The following is a 17,444-nucleotide window of genomic DNA, read 5'->3' as shown; positions in this document are numbered from 1 at the left end:
ACGGAAATATGGTCTAACCAGAGACAACCAATGACCAGAGCATACCAAATGTACAACAGGCCACTGTAGTATTTTTTAAGTTGAAGTACGGTTGATTTATAATATTTTATTAGTTTCAGGTGTACAGCATAGTGATTCAGGGGAGTTTTGTGTTTTTGTAGAGTATATTCCATCACAGATTATTATAAGATATTGGATATAATTATAATTCCCTGTGCTATGCAGTAAACCCTTGTTACTTATTCATATATAGTAGATTGTACCTGTTAATTCTAAACTCCTAATTTGTACCCCCCATCCCCACTTTCCTCTCTGGTAACCATAAATCTGCATTCTATGTCTGTGAGTCTATTTTTATTTTGTATATAAATTCATTTGTATTATTTTTTAGATTCACATATAAGTGGTATCATATAGTATTTGCCTTTCTCTGTCTGACTTACTTCACTAAGCATAATATTCTCTAGGTTCATCCAAGTTGTTGCAAATGGCAATAGCTCATTCCTTTTAATGGCTGAGTAATATCCCAGTGTGTGTGTATAGGTGTGTCTGTTGATACTGTAAATAATGCTGCTATGAACCTTGAGGTACATGTATTTCTTCAAATTAGCATTTTTGTTTTTTCCAGATATGTACCCAGAAATGAGATTGCTGGATCATATGGCAAGTCTATTTTTAATTTTTTAAGGACCCTCCATACTGTTTTCTACACTGGCTGCATCAATTTACATTCTCACCAACAGCGTAGGAGGGTCCCTTTTCTCCGCACCCTCTCCAGCATTTATTATTTGTAGACTTTTTGATGATGGCCATTCTGACTGGTGTGAGATGATATCTCTCTGCAGTTTTGAAATGCATTTCTCTAATAATTAGCAATGTTGAGCATCATTTCATGTGCCTGTAAGGACATGTGGGTTTTATAGCCAGCTTTCTCTCAACATCATTATCCCAACCATGACGAATACTCATTCCTCAAGCCAGAAAGCATGTATAGATTAATTACTAGATATACAGCACTATTTTAGCCACTATGGTGAATACAAAAGAAACAGAAGCGGTCATTCTTTCCATAGCATTCACAGTATGATGGCCAAAAATATGACATACACATCAGAAATATTTAAATAACAATAAGACAACAAAATTAAATGGCTAAATGAGCTACACAGATCAATTTAAGGGAGGACACTGCTCACTACAGACTTAAATAGTTGGGAAAGGCTTCAGGGAGGAAGAGCTTTGGTAGTATAAGAAGGTAGACAAGGGAAGTCCAGGTACCGTTACCAAGACAAGCAAAGTCCCTGGGATAGAAAAACCGACGAGTCTGAAAAGACTGTAATAAAAATCAAGTTGGGGAACAATAAATTTAAGGAAGGAGAGATAGCTTTGGGCAGATTATAAATCCTCTTAAGGGTTCATTTACCTCTAACCCATCAGATACACTGTTATCAAATTAAGAACATTTGTGGGAAAATCTGTGTACAGACACTATGCTATATATGACAGAAAGATATGATAGCCAATCTCACATTAATCTTCCAAAAGTAGGTATCATTATTCCCACTTCACAGACAGAAACTGAAATTAGTTAAACAGAGATGTTAACTAATTTGCTCAAGGTCACCAGGTAGGCAACAGAGTTTAGAACCCAGGCCTACTTGACTCCAAAGTCCATACTCTGTTTTTTTTCCTAAATCATCCTATACTATCTCTTCCCAAAACACAGCTGCGACAATATCACTATTAATTCATTATATCTCCCCTCATCACAGCATATTCTCTTATCTTTTTGACTATCAAGTGTCCCCATAATGATCCCCGGTGCATCAAAGCCTGCTCTCACGAGAGTATCTGCAGCTAAAATAAAAGTGGCTAATAGCAGTTTGTCCCACCCAGGAGTATTTTCACTGTTACAGGAATCAGAGGCTTCAGTTAGAAAGAAACTCCAAGTCACTTAGTGGAATACACTTCCTACCTTCTCAGGGAGCCAAGTCAAAAAAGTATTTTATGATGCCCATTCTCATAGCTTACAAAGCTAAAGCTCACATTGTAAGAATCTCACCCATAAACTGAGGGTCTCCATGGAAATCTAACCTGCCCCAGTCCGGGAGACAAAAGCCCAGCTGTGGCTACAGGTTTGCTCTGAACGGGAATTGAAAGTCCTGATATTTCAAGCTTTAGGTATATGTCATAAGGGAAATGTATTTGACATTTAAATTCTTAAATGTTTGCTAAACAGGCTGCCAAAAAAAAAAAATGTGCTTTCTAATAATTCTAGAAAACGGTTCTTTACCGTCTCTGGGAACCAGGAACATTATCTTTAGTGCTCTCACCTTTTCCGCAGTCAAAGATCTTACGGGTATCAAATGGTGAAAGTGTCATCTCTCAAAGGAACCTACATGGGCTCCAGAGTGGGTAAAGATGAGTGTGTCCAAGAGCATGGCCCTGACACACACTGCTTCACGGACTTGGTGTGAGAAGAACCCTCACTGACTATCCACTTGCTGAAACCAGAATATACTAATCGTTAGCTCAAAGGTCTATGGGTAACTTGAACGTTCCCCAGGAGGTATTTTAATGGACCAAGGATGATAAGAGTTGCAGAATGTGTTTCAAAATGGCCTGAATTCAACATAAGAAATTTTCTGATCCAGCTTAGAAAATAGGTTGAATTAAAAATTTTACATAGAAAATAAAGGAGGTCATTTGAAAATAAAAATGACACTCTTCATTCTTTCTCAACAGTTGTTATATCCCTCATCTTAAAGAAATCACTTCCTAAAAAACTCTCATTTCATCAAAGCTCTATTACGTATGCTAACAGATTTTAAGGGTGGCACTCTTGTCATAGTAGTAAAAGTATCCCCTTACGTATCTGGATGGCTCCTCTAGGTTCTGGTCATTCATGTCAGTAGGAACAGTCCGGGTGGCCAGTGGTCCCTCTGCAAAAGGTTTTGGTAACTGGCCTCTGAACTCTGACGGAATGAACTGAAGCTGCCAACTGTCAAAAACACAAATAAGAAGAATGAGAAAAACACAGGGGGCTCATATTGCTAAATATTCTTGAAATACAGAAGCAAAAAAAGGAAATTTCATGTGAAAAATATTTCACTTGGAGACAAAATATTTCTGCGAAACCTTAGCCACAGAGCATAGAGGCAGAGGTCACAATTCAATCCAAGATTGTTGAGAAATTTTCTACTTGAGATCTTTCATACCATTTCACCAACTCTCAGCAGTGAAATTTGCAATAGTGGTTATACCATCAAACAACTAGAGAAACATCAAAGTTCATTGCCAATTATCATGTGATCAGGGGACCTCTCAAAATTTAAGCAAGTTCATCAGGCATAGAGAGGAAACAGTGAAATGTAGGGACTCACTGTGGGAAAACTACTTTGCTCCTGAGTAATCTTCAAAAGTATCTTTAGTTATGAAACTGTTTCAGATGGAAAAGGCAAAGGCTAAAGTGAACACTTTAAAAAACAAGCTTTAATTAATCATTAATGACTGATACAGGATCTTTATCAAGGAAAAAGACATTACCACCAGCTAAGCTGCTGCAGCCAGTCCCCAAATGGAACAATATGACTCATCTTAACCTGACTTCTCTTTTCCCTAAATAGGACTCTTCTCTGTCTGAATAAAGCAGATACAAAGGAACTCGGAGCCCATGCTATCTATCACATCCAACCACAGCCAGCATGAAGGAAAGCAGTGCACAGGTCTTATCCACAGCTTTCCCCAGGGTCCACACGGTGGGAGAGAACATTCACTGTCGCTGGACAACAAATGTGTCTTCTCTAAAAACACTCTAGACACCGAGAGTTTCTAAACCACTTTCAAAAGTGGGTTAACATGAGTTAGTCATAAAAGTTTAAACACGGATCCTCAGGAAGAGCCACGAGTAGGAGCCCAGGACCCACAACGTCCTTGAAGGTCAGGGCAGCGCAGGGTGCATCACCAAACAGAGGCCCCGGGTGCTTGGCACGCTGCCCACGGCTGCCCGAGATGGTGAATCACGCAAACACTCCCGACGAATCCAAAGCGGAGGAAAAACTAAGATGACATTGCCACAGATTTGCTGTTTCTACACCTCGATTTAAAACTCTGAGAATTAAAGGGCAGCTTACTTGTCAGGCAGAAGGAAGCTGCTGGGGAAGCGATGCCACTCTTTCCCGACACAGACGTTGACGGGCCGGCCTTCAGGAACGCTGTGGATGGTGGGGTCTGTGGCAATTCGATAAAATTCTGGATACAAATCAAGGGGTCCGTGATACCCTGGAAGGGAGAGGGGTGTGTGAAAGCCGAAGATGAGAGAGGTGAGATTCTGCTATTTAATTACAGCGCATGTTAGCACCCCACTGTGATCCGTGTGAGAGGCACACAGGAACTCCAGCAGGAAGCCCATTCAACTGGCATCAAATGCCCGGACAGTCAGGAAGATAATTACAGCAGAGGCCCAATCTTGGCCAGAAATCAGTTGCTTTCTTGCCCTTCTCTACACCCTCCACCTTTTAAATTTCATGTTCTTTGAGCCCATTTCAATATTCTGGATCCAAATAAAGATTATAAGAAAGAATATAATCATGGGACTTGAGCCTCAACTCTGCATCCTATGTTTAAGGCTTCCTTAATTCATTCTTCAAAAGGAAAAAAAAAAAATAGTAAGAATAGAGAAGAAGTGTATAGTTAATCACACTAAAAGGAATTCTCAATCTTCTCCTCAGTCCTAAGCTACAGATGTCACATCCCATTCTTAATACTAAGTCCACAGGTTCTCTGCACAGAAAATTCCCTCGGCTGAAGCTGAATTATATTAAACATTCACGCATCAAGCAAAAACCAGGTAAAGTGAGTGTGGATTAAGTTATTGTCTGCACATCTACCTCTGAATAGTGCCACAGAGCGAGAAAAAGACAGGAGCCCAAACAGGAAGAGTGTTCCTAACGCCAGCCAATTTGACGTCACGGTGTAATGCTCCAGGCGGTATCGCTGAAACACGAAGTGGTAACATTTCTAGAAAGAAAGAAAACTGTTCAGAAAAAAAAGATACACCTTGCAGGATACACATCATCACAAGACATCATCATAACTTAAGAGGAAGGAAGCAGCAAAAGAGGTTCTACCAAGAATCTGAGCATTTGCACACAGTGAGATACCCACTCCACATTCTAAGATTAAAGCAAACTCTGCTAAACTGTCTAGAGATCAACCTCACCAGAGGGCTTGCCAAGCATGAAATCTCACTGGCTTCACAGGGAACTTAGCTGGATATGTCCCTAGTGACTAGAGTCCTAATAATTTATTTTTAAAAAATATTTAAATGAAAATGGCTTTTGGTAGTTTTGGGGGGGGGTTTTAAATATATGAAGTATCTCAATCTATTCTGATGTAACTGGTGATTAACCTTCACTTTCCTTACTGACAGGTTTTCATCAAAGTTTTTAATAACAACAAAATGTCTCATGACCAAACAAGAAGGAAACAGAATTCCCCTCATGGGACATTAGGAAAATGCTGTGAAGTACATACTAAACTCCTTCACAAACTAGAGGAATGTCATTAAGAGTATATTCACACCTGCATGAGTTCTGCAGCTTTTCAGCACCTTCCCATGAGATTTCCTTCCTTCCTTCTTTCCCTCTCAGACTAGAACTACTTTTGGAAAGCAATTTTGCAATACATAACAAGGGCCATAAATGTTTGAACTCCTTTCATACTTTTTGGAATCTTTCCTAAAGAAACAATCCAAATACCTAAACAAAGATATTTATCCTAGCATTATTTATAATACTGAAATAAGTGAGCAACCTAAACTCTAACATAAATTACGTCTAACCATTATATAGAACCAATTCCATATATTATGTATTACATAATAATGTTATAAATTATATCCAACTCAGAACACTATATTGCTATTAAAATGATGCATATAGACACAGCAACATAAGGATATAAGTATATATTAAGAGGGATACAGTTACATGAGCCTTAAACTACAATCATAATAGATTCCATTATATGATAGGCAAAAATGCTAGAAGGAGATTTTGTTAGGGTAGCAGGACTGATTTCAGAAAGAGGTAAAAGAAAAATTATCCGTGATGAAGTTCAATTACTTTTATAATTAAAATTACTTTTAAAAACTATTGTCCTAAAAGGATGAGATTTTAAAATGTTATGCTAAATGAAAGAAGTCAATCACAAAAGCCCACATATTCTATGATTTCATTTACATGAAATGCCTAGAATAGACAAAGCTATAGAGATACAAAGTAGTTTAGCTGTTGATTGTGGCTGAGGAGATATTGCGGAGGGGGGGGGTGCGGGATGAGGGGCAGCTACAACAGCTAAAGGATACAGGTTTTTGAGATGATGAAAATGCTATAAAATGAGTGGGGTAACGCTTATACAGATCTGTGAATAGCCTAGAAAACACTGTATCATATACTTTAAATGAGTAAATTCTGTGGTTCGCGAATTGTGCGTGCACGCGTGCTAAGTTGTTTCAGTCCAGTCAGACTCTTTGAGACCCTATGGACTGTAGCCCGCCAGACTCCTCTGTCCATGGGATTCTCCAGGCAAGAATACTGGAGAAGGTCGCTGTGTCCACCTCCAGGGGATCTTCCCCACCCAGGGACTGAACCCTCATCTCTTTCATCTAACCTGCATTGGTAGGCAGGTTCTTTACCACTAGCACCACCTGAGAAGCCCTTGAGAATTATATCTTATCACGAGTCTGTTAAGGAAAAAAACCTATTACCCAAATTATTCCTTTTTTAATAATTGCAAATGGAGCAGAGGTTTAAAAAAAAAAAAGAGTCCAACACTTCCAAGGCCATAAATACAGAAATATTCATGATTAGTTCTGACCTGGACAGGTTTTAAGCCAGGATTACAATGTCCCATATCGCTAACTGCCTGAAGTAATCCCAAACACCTGAGCCAGTTTGAGTCAGGTTTCATAACTGAAAAACAGACATTCCATTAGCTCTGCTGGGCTGCTACCATCCTGTGCTAGGCCCATATAATGACTTAAAAATTCCTTTCATAGCAATTGGATTCTTATTGGCAAGAGAGACAAATTATTACTAGCACAAATTAATACTGCAAATATGTGATCAGCAAACGACAGTACAAACACCACCTAAGCAATCAAAGCTTTATAACATGATCTGTATAAACGTTAATGTATGGATCACATATCTTAGGTGGAAGCATTCTGTAATCTGCCTTTAAGCTTTCTGAAAGATTTAATGTGAAACAGAATGAAGCAGACACACATTTCCCTGAAACTCACCTGAAGTGCAGAAAGGGCCACAGCACCACAGAGGCATATAAGTGGATACACAGGGAAAAGAAATCTCTCCTCTTTGTGAGGCTGGATGAAGAAAATGATAAACCAAACGTACATTGGAGCCAAGGTAAGCCAATATGGGTGGCCTAAATTCTGAACTGTAAAACAGAAAAAATATCCACCTTTCACCATATGAGACCGAAACAGCACATTCACTCTCAAAGTCCTCTTGATCTCAAACTTAGGCATATACCCTAGGGCACCCCACTCTTTTATTCACACTTTCTCTGATGTAATTAAGGAGTCAAATAGAAAGCCGTATATACTTCTTAGCTCTCCCAAGAGATCCAACATTTAAAGGTAGGTACAATACTGGATTTAGCTGGAACACAAATGAATGTCAGGTGAATGGGTAATAGAGCTTAACAATTCTATACTGGATGAAGAAAGAAAAACACTTCTCTCACTCAAGAGAGAGAAGAGTCCTGCCACTAAGACTAAAGATTCTTGAGATTAACCAAAAGCATAACATAAATTCACTTCTTAGCCTTTAATCCTTCTGTTTACTACATTAATCTTCTTACGCATATACCAAACAGCTATAGATCAAAGGAAAGAAACAAAGTTGGATTCTCAAACTCATCACTGGTTTCTGTCAAGCTACAAATGACAAAGAGTTTGTTTCGAAAGAAAATATAAAACCACTCTTAAAGGAAGTTTGCTGATCGAGTTTTCTCTCCTGTTTGGTAATACACATCCACTCTGTACCTCAAAATTAAAGCCAAGAATGTATTTTAAACCACATGAAAGAATTGCAGGAATTTAATGAACACTAAGACCCAAGCACCTGGTGGAAAGTTCCTGTGGTCATGGTTAGGTACATGGACGCTGAGTGATAAGCCTACAACCCACAGTGAAGGCATCTCAAACTGTGCTCCTATTAGCGGTAAGAGTAGTACATGGGAATCACCGACCAAGGGTGGATACACAGCGCCCCCTGGTGTCCATTATGTCTACAATGAGCGAGTTGAGATGAAAGATCGGGGTTGTCACCAGAGCCCAATTTAGCGTTGCTTAACCTAGTGCTCCTTAGTTATCCACGCTTTTGAAAAAACAGGTGGGTTTTTTTTGGCCTTGAGACATGCAGGATCTTAGTTCCCCAGCCAGGGACCAGGGGTCAACCTCGCACCACCTGCAGTGGAAGTGCAGAGTCTTTTAACCATCAGGGAAGTTCCTGCAGAAATTCTTTAAGAATAAACATTCTTGAACTGCAATAACAAGTTCATCTTTTTTTTCACTTATGAAATTTTAGGCTATAATATATTTACCTTTCCAAGAAGTATTTTAGGTTGGAATTTTCTTATAAGAAAAAAAGTTTTATCTTCTACAAGTAAACAATCTTTTCGTCTTTTGCATCTTAGAAGCTAACAAACATATTTTAAAAATATGGCCTAAAATTTTGGAACATCCTCTATAAAACACTTATAGTTTCTGTTAAACTATATTCTGTCAACCTATATTTCTGTTAAACTCTGTTAAACGTATTGTTATTATAAAATATACAAAATGTATAAAGAAAAATCAGAGTCCTCAATTTCTTACTAGCTGGACATGTGGGTACACGACACAGTTTTAAACCAAAACTGGATTCCTACTTTAGAGAACAGCTTAATATACTGTTTTTGTTTTTACTGTTTTTATACTCATATCACAAGCATTTACAAATCTTCCAAAGTATAAATTATTTTTATAGTCAGAAAAAGCTACTTTTCAGAAAAAAAAAAAGAAAAAGAAAAGTGATCCTTAATAAACACAAGGAATGGAGGAATGTGTTAATACCTCACGGGAACAAACAGCTGAACCCAAACGCGGGACGCTATGTAAGCAAGATGAGTGACATGGTTTCTTTAGAAATCTTCAGGAGGACAAAGGTCAGGGGGGAACCTCTAGAAAAGCTTATGAAACATAACACCAAATTCTGTATATGACTCATTTAGATCCTGCTTTTAACAAACTATAAAAGTTTTTGTTTCAGACAGTGTAGGAATCTAAATACTAGCTGGGCATTAGATGATATTAAGAAAAAACTGTTAATTTTGTTAGATAACGGCATCAGGGTTATGTTACAACAAAAGTTCTAAAATAAAGCAAAAGTGACTCTGAAGGCTGCTTTCATATTCTATGAACACAGCAAACTCTTTATAAACCATTAATTGTAGAAAAGCAGAATGGGGAACGGTATGGAGGAATCACACGGCATCCAAACCAGACCGAAAAGTTGGAAATTAAATCTCCTTCTAAAACTCAAACGAATTTCTGCTCAGCTCTATCTTCCAATCAGAGTAAGCACCAAATGTGGGGGAATCTCTGCATGGCTTAGTTTCCAGATTTTTGGTTGAATTTCCCAGAGATTGTTTGCCTCTAGTGTTGATTATCTTAAGCAATTTACCATGCTAACATACACTTCTTTAAATAGGCTTATCTCCCAAGACTTTTTAAATGCTTTTGCCTCCCCAGATGATTCTATAAATCATACAGACTTCCTCACTTGCAATTATTAACCAGATTATCACATAGGTTAACGCAGGTTGAACAAACTATAAACAGAGATGGAAAAATGCAATAAGCCAACCATTTCCATAGAAAGAAAATGGAAAATAAAATAAGCAGATTGTTTTTTATTTCTTGGTATACATTGTTACTTCTCTTCCCTCCCCCAAATCTATCATTCCTTATTCCACTTACCGTGAAATCTCTGCAGTAGGTATTCCATGAGAGAAGTCAGTGGTAAGACCAGGAGGGCTAAAGCAAAGACTACAGTATACATTGTTACTTCTCTTCCCTCCCCCAAATCTATCATTCCTTATTCCACTTACCGTGAAATCTCTGCAGTAGGTATTCCATGAGAGAAGTCAGTGGTAAGACCAGGAGGGCTAAAGCAAAGACTACATTAAAATTCAGAAATCCATTAATTAAATAGAAATACCAAGGTTCTGTGCCTGAGGGAAATAAAGAGACAAGAAATCATTAGTGGATGCCTCCAATACCTACTATAATGCTTGACTCACAGTGTTCCTTTCAAGTAAATTTGATGGTCCAGTACCTCATGTAAATGAGAGCCCACAAGCCACTCCCCCACCTTAGAAATCAGGTTTCAAATATTTAGCTCTCATGACCACTATTTGTTGTTGTTCAGTCGCCAAGTTGTGTCCAACTGTCCGAGACCCCATGGACTGAAGTATACCAGGCTTCCCTGTCCCTCACCATCTCCCAGAGTTTGTCCAAATTCATGTCCATTTAATTGGTGATGCCTTCCAACCATCTCATCCTCTGTCACCCTCTTCTTTTGCTGTCAATCTTTCCCAGCATCAGCATCTTTTTCCAGTGAGTCAGCTATTCACATCAGGTGGTCAAAGTACTGGAGCTTCAGCTTTAGCATCAGTCCTTCCAAAGAGTATTCAGGGTTGATATACTTTAAGATTGACTGGTTTGATCTCCTTGCTTTCCAAGGGATTCTCAAGAGGCTTCTCCAGCACCATAGTTTGAAAGCATCAATTCTTTGGCGTTCTGCCTTCTTTATTGTTCATCCCTCACATCTGTACATGAGTACTGGACCACTATATCCAGCCCAAATTGCCAAGCCCAAATGGGACTAATACTTTTCAGAAAACCAAACAATATAAATAGCTTAGCAGCAATATTGTGATTTATAATAAGAAGTATTTATTTGGTCTTCACTCCCATTCCCAGGAGAAAGCGCCTAAAACGAACTTCCTAATTCCTAAAGTGGTGAGAAGTGTCTTTTGTTATGTTAATTCGGGGACTTCTGGCAAAGTCCTAGGTAACCTCAGGATGGGGACTAGTGGTGAGAGGAACCACCTAGTGATTGGAGGGTTAGAACTTTCAGTCCTGTCTTTCCCTCCTCTGGGAAGAGGGGAGGGCATAGCAATGAGGAGAGGGCATAGCAATGGGGTTTAAACACCAATGGCCAGTGATTCAAGCAATGGTGCTCAAGTATGAGAAGGACAGAGGGCTTCCGGAAGCACCATGTATCTTCCCGCCCACCCTGCCCTATGCATCTCTTCCATCTGGCTTGTCCCCTTTCTAATAACTGGTCAACAGAAGTTAAGTGTTTCTGGAGTCCTGGGAGCCACACTAGCAAATTAACTGAACCTGACAAATTAGCTGAACCTGAGAAGGGGGCTGCTGGAACTTCTAATGTGGTCAGTCAGAAGCCCAGGTGACAACCTGGACTTTCAAACGGCACAAAGCAGAGGCCACCCCACCGAGGGCTAGGGGATGGCGGGGTGGGTGCAGTCTTACAGGGCTAAGCTATGAGGGCTTTGCCTATCCGTTTATCCTATCACATTCCAGTATCCTTCCCCCTGATGTGCTCAACCACTTTTCAACAGTGTCTGCTGAAGGGGGACCTTCCACAAAAAGCAGCGCCTTTCTGAGGAAAACCATGTTCAGAGACCCAGACCCTGCTCAGCTTTTCGGATTCAGAATGAAACAACGTGACTGAAAACGCAAGCCTTGCTCGCACAAGTTTTGATTCTTTAACTCCAAATCCTGAAACTCAAACGATCAGAGACAGCCCCCTTTGGCGCATTCCGCCGGTTTTCATCTGCTCTTCCCTCCTGTGATTACTTCAATCAGGCAGTGAATGACACACGCGGGTTTTAATCACTGTGTGTTGTGACACCCGCCTTGCACCACAGCAATTTCCTGCAATCAGCATTGCTTAAAAGGGTAATCAGAAGGCAGAGGAATACTCAGAAAAGCCTGACATTTCTGCAGCTTGCACAGCAAAATAAGATTAGAAACCAAACCCGTAAGGCGAGAAACCTCTAAGGGAGGAGGAAGATGCAGAGGGGACCCTGGGGAAGGACTCAGGTTCGACAGTGTGTCACCTTTAGGGAAAGCTCCCTCCTTGCTGTCGAAACCCAGGGATAGGGACTGTCCGGAAGAGACTCTGTCCCAGGCCAAGCTCATTAGAGACATTTGTATCTTGTATTCTTTACAAATAATCTTTTAGGTTCCAGAAAACTACCTGCCTGCTAAGTCACTTCAGTCGTGTCTGACTCTTTGTGACACCATGGACTGTATAGCCCGCCAGGCTCCTCCATCCATAGGATTCTCCAGGCAAGAGTACTGGAGTGGGTTGCCATTTCCTTCTCCTACAGAAAGCTATTGGATGGTTTTATTTTCAAAATGGAAAATACATGTCTTTTCTGGGTTTTAATTACTATTTAACAGCACGTTTCCTAAATTGAGTCCTTTAGAAGCCCAGTTTCCAGAGAAGTAAGTTTTCGTACAATCATCTCCTGACCGCCAGTGTGGAGGCAATGCTATCAACCCTGACCCATCTTCTTCTTTACAAAATTCTTGAAATTTGGCCCTGGGATGATAAAGCAGAGTGACTAGAAAAAAGGGGGTCACCCTTCACATCATCTATTACAGATGCTTAAATATCAACAGATAAAAGCCTCTTTCTCTTTGATCCTTACTAATACACGCTTTTTCAAGGAAAGTGCTGTGGTGTTTTCCTCTTTAACGCAATTTACTATGCCCTCCTGTTAGGGCTGTCTACTTTTTTTTTTAATCATTATTAATTTGTTTATTTTAAGGCTGTCTACCTTTTAACCAAGGTATACTGTACGCTGAGATGTGGAACCAAAAGTATTAAGTTGGTAAACTCAACTATTTTTATGTGTTAGGACCTCATAGATCAAGTTCATAGCTAGGCTGTGAACATTTCGTAATAGACCGTTACTTCCCTGAAGGATCGGGTAGAAACTGGGGAATAAGTCAAGATTTGGGAAGGTTCAAGTGACAACAGTCTTAAAAACAAGGGCAAAAGGGGACAAAAAATAGTGAATTCTGTTAACCAGTGTCCTCCCCTACTTGATGAGGCATCTACCTTAAAAGAGTAAAAACCTATATCTCTTTCCAGGGAGATACTCAACACTGCTCTCAGAAATTATCAAAAGTGAACTATGTATTGTAGAAAAAAATCTGTCAGAATGACAAGCTAAGCATTTAACTCATGCAAAATGTAAGGTGAAAGGAAGCTGGAAGCAGGGTGCAGAGGGGGCTCACCTATCTCCCTTTTTATGGAAAGTGCCTCAATCCCTTTCATTCAAATGAGCTCAAGAGAGCTCTGTCAGAGACTAAAAGAAGAAGGGATAACGTTCACTGTTGCATCGACCGAATGAAGGGGAACTACTTTATAGGCCTACAGTTTTACAGAACTCTAGGAACTAAATTATAATAAATCATCCTTATAAATGTCAAATTTGTGCCACCAAGAGGAAAAACCCACCAAGGTTCAACACCAATGATTAACAAAACAGAAGGCTCTAGAACAGGCCATGCTAGTGGGTGACCCTAAGATGCCTCCAAAGCCTCCTCTGGGGCTTCATCCTCTGCTGCTGCAGGACTGGAAAGCCGTGGGCCTTCTGACCGAGGGCTCTATCCTTTACCTTCTGAAATCTTCCGTCCTGTGGTCTGATAGATTTGATAAGACAGACAGGCACGGATCATATCCTAAGCTCCAAGTGGCATCCCTGAGCAGACCAGCTGTCATTTTTGAGGGAAAAGCACTTCTTACACCCATCCTCCCACACCTGTCCTCCCACGCTTCTCCCAGGCCTGCGTTCTCATCAGAGAGCACAGCTCTTCACACAAAAACACTCAACCTCAACATCTGAGAACTTGAAATGTTACCAGGGGAAGAGGCCAAATCAGTGCCAAGCCTAGTCACTTTCATTTTTGCAACACGAAATTTCACCTCTTTATCTCTGACCCCATAGAGACTTTTCACCTACAACTTCGCAACTTCCATGTCTACACTACTCTAAATTTCCTAAGCATTGAGTATTCTTGACCTCATCCAAGTAATAACTGTGAAAAATTGCCTCTGTTTCCTGGCTTCAAAAGACAAGAGTCAGTCCAGGCCTGGAATGTGTCATTAATAAATGCTATTTGGCCAAGAAAGTATAGAAAGTTCCCTTTGAAAACCAGGAACAATAGAGAGAATAAATATTTACAGATTTTCCTCAATCTATGATGGGGTTAAGTCCTGATAAACCCATCATAAACTAAAAACATCGTAAGTCAAAAACACATTTTAATACACCTAACATACCAAACACCGTATCTCAGCCTAGCCTACCTCTAACATGGTCAGAACACTTACATTAGCCTACAGTTGGGCAAAATTCACCTAATACCAAGCCTGTTTTATAAGACAGTGTTGACGGTCTATGTAATTTACTGGTTACTGTACTGAAAATGAAAAACAGAATGGTTGTCCAGGTAACGAATGGCTGTAAGAGCTTCCACGGTTTACCCTCATGACGAGTGGCTGCCACTGCCCAGCATCACGAGAGATACCTTATCACCTACTGGAAAAAGATCAAAATTCAAAGTATACTTTCTACTGAATATGTATTGCTTTCACACCATCATAAAGTAAAAAAAAAATAAAAAAAAAATCATAAGTTGAAGTACCATAAGTTGGGGTGGGTTCTAAGTAGCTTCAGTTGTGTCCAACTCTTTGCGACCCCATGGACAGTAGCCCGCCAGGCTCCTGTGACCATGGGATTCTCCAGGCAAGAATACTGGAGTGGGTAGCCATGCCCTCCTCCAGGGGATCTTCCCAACCCAGGGATCGAACCCACGTCTCTTATGTCTCCTGCACTGGCAGGTGGGATCTGTACCACCAGCGCCAGCTGGGAACCCCCATAAGTTGGGGACCATCTGCATATTATTACAATCACAATGGAGAGATTGACATTATCTTGCTTACGCCTGCGTAGTTCTTGGCTAATGCTGTAAAACTACCTTAAGTTTTTAAAAACGAACTCAATATTCAACCTTTTTGGCTCAGCAGTCTGATATTTGACATTCTGTTTTTCTGCAGTGTATCCACCTGGTGTCTTCCTGGCAAACTCCTACTCTTCCCTCCGGCTCAGCTCAACGACCACCCCCTCTAAGAAGTCTCTCCTGATACCAACAGATGAACTTGCTCCTTCAGCTCCCTGACTATCATTCTACTGCTGCGCATAACACGTTGGACTGTAATTACCTATTCATGTGTCTGCAGCCTCATCAGACAGCAAATTCTATGAGGAGCATAATCAATGCTCAAAAGCAACTGATGGAATGTTTCTTTAACTGAAGTCATTTATCCATTCATTCAAGAAGTATTTATAGGCTTATTAGGTTCTTATACGTAAGAAAACACTAAGAGATGTATGCAAAAAGTATCAGCGTAAAGCACTTAATCTAAAATTTGCAGATTAAAAAACTAGGTGCTATAGCTAACAAAGCACTTGAGGGGGGAGACTCTTAAAAAATAGTTTAAATACTGCCAAAAAGTGCCAAACAAGTGAAAGAGTATCCATGACAAAGACATGCTATCTGTTTGACAACTGTACAGCAGCAAAGCATCTCTTAAAACATAAGTCTTAGGACTTCCCTGGTGGTCTGGCAGTTAAGAATTCACCTTGCAGTGCAGGGGACGAGGGTTTAATCCCTGGTGGGGGAATCAAGATCTCACATGCCAAGACTATACTTTCAGGGATCACATCTCTGCAATCTACAGATTCAGTGTAATCCCTATCAAATTACCAATGGCATTTTTCATAGAACAAGAACAAAAAATTTCACAATTCATATGGAAACACAAAAGACCCCGAACAGCCAAAGCAGTCTTGAGAAAGAAGAATGGAGCTGGAGTTATCAACCTTCCTGACTTCAGATTAAGCTACAAAGCTACAGTCATCAAGACAGTATGGTACTGGCCCCAAAACAGAAATACAGACCAATGGAACAAGACAGAAAGCCCAGAAATAAACCCTTGCACCTATAGGTACCTTATTTTTGACAAAGGAGGCAAGAATATACAATGGGGCAAAGACAGCCTCTTCAATAAATTGTGCTGGGAAAACTGGACAGCTTCATGTAAAAGAATGAGATTAGAACACTTCCTAACCCCATACACAAAGATAAATTCAAAATGGATAAAAGACCTAAATGTAAGACCAGAAACTATAAGAATATAAGAGGAAAACACAGGCAGAACAGTCAACATAAATCAAAGCAAGATCCTCTATGACCCAACTCCTAGAGTAATGGAAATAAAAACAAAAGTAAACAAGTGGGACCTGATTAAACTCAAAAGCTTTTGCACAGCAAAGGAAACTGTAAGCAAGGTGAAAATACAACCCTCAGAATGGGAGAAAATAATAGCAAATGAAACAACTGACAAAGGATTAATTTCCAAAATATACAAGCAGCTCATACAACTCAATGCCAGAAAAACAAAAAACCCAATCAAAAAGTGACAAAAAGAACTAAACAGACACTTCTCCAAAGAAGACATACAGATGGTGAATAAACACATGAAAATATGTTCAACATCACTAATTATTAGAGAAATGCAAATCAAAACTACGGTGAGATATCACCTCACACCGGTCAGAATGGCCATCATCAAAAGTCTACAAACAATAAATGCTGGAAGGGTGTGGAGAAAAGGGAACGCTCATGCATTGATGGTGGGGATGTGAACTGACACAGCCACTATGGAAGATGGTATGGAGATTCCTTAAAAATACAGGAATAAAACCACCCAGTAATCCCACTCCTAGGCATATACCCTGAGGAAACCAAAACTGAAAAAGACACATGTATCCCACTGTTCACTGAAGCACTGTTTACAATAGCTAGACATGGAAGCAACCTAGATGTCCATCAACAGATGGATGGATAAAGAAGTTGTGGTACATATACACAGTGGAATAATACTCAGCCATAAAATGGAATGCAACTGAGTCAGTTCTGATGAGGTAGATGAACCTAGAACCTATTATACAGAGTGAAGTAAGTCAGAAAGATAAATATCATATTCTAACACATATATGGAATCTAAAAAAATGGCACTTAAGAATTTATTTACAGGGCAGCAAAGGAGAAAGAGACACAGAGAACTGACTTATGGCCATGGGGAGAAGGAAGGAGAGGGTAAGATGTACAAATAGAGTAAAACAGAAACTTTCATTACCATATGTAAAATATATAGCCAATGGGAATTTGCTGTATGTCTCAGGAAACTCAGACAGGGGCTTTGTAT

At 39.9% G+C, this 17,444-nt stretch overlaps 1 protein-coding gene across 4 annotated transcripts in view; it reads right to left on the bottom strand.

The window, feature by feature from the left end:
* The window catches only part of ALG9 (ALG9, alpha-1,2-mannosyltransferase), a 109,239-nt gene that overhangs the window by 58,138 nt on the left and 33,657 nt on the right, over nucleotides 1–17,444 (bottom strand). For all 4 annotated transcript variants that reach the window (XM_018059794.1, XM_018059795.1, XM_018059796.1 and 1 more), the window contains exons 9-13: nucleotides 10,180–10,302; nucleotides 7,307–7,461; nucleotides 4,890–5,019; nucleotides 4,134–4,281; nucleotides 2,872–3,001 (exon numbers count right to left, since the gene is read on the bottom strand). In XM_018059794.1, the coding sequence (XP_017915283.1) occupies nucleotides 2,872–3,001; nucleotides 4,134–4,281; nucleotides 4,890–5,019; nucleotides 7,307–7,461; nucleotides 10,180–10,302 (686 nt within the window). The remainder of the gene's footprint in view (nucleotides 1–2,871; nucleotides 3,002–4,133; nucleotides 4,282–4,889; nucleotides 5,020–7,306; nucleotides 7,462–10,179; nucleotides 10,303–17,444) is intronic.

This window comes from Capra hircus, chromosome 15, assembly GCF_001704415.2.
Source record: "Capra hircus breed San Clemente chromosome 15, ASM170441v1, whole genome shotgun sequence".
Classification (NCBI taxonomy): domain Eukaryota; kingdom Metazoa; phylum Chordata; class Mammalia; order Artiodactyla; family Bovidae; genus Capra; species Capra hircus.
The sequence above is the reverse complement of the archived record's forward strand: the minus strand, read 5'-3'. Positions and strand labels throughout refer to the sequence as shown.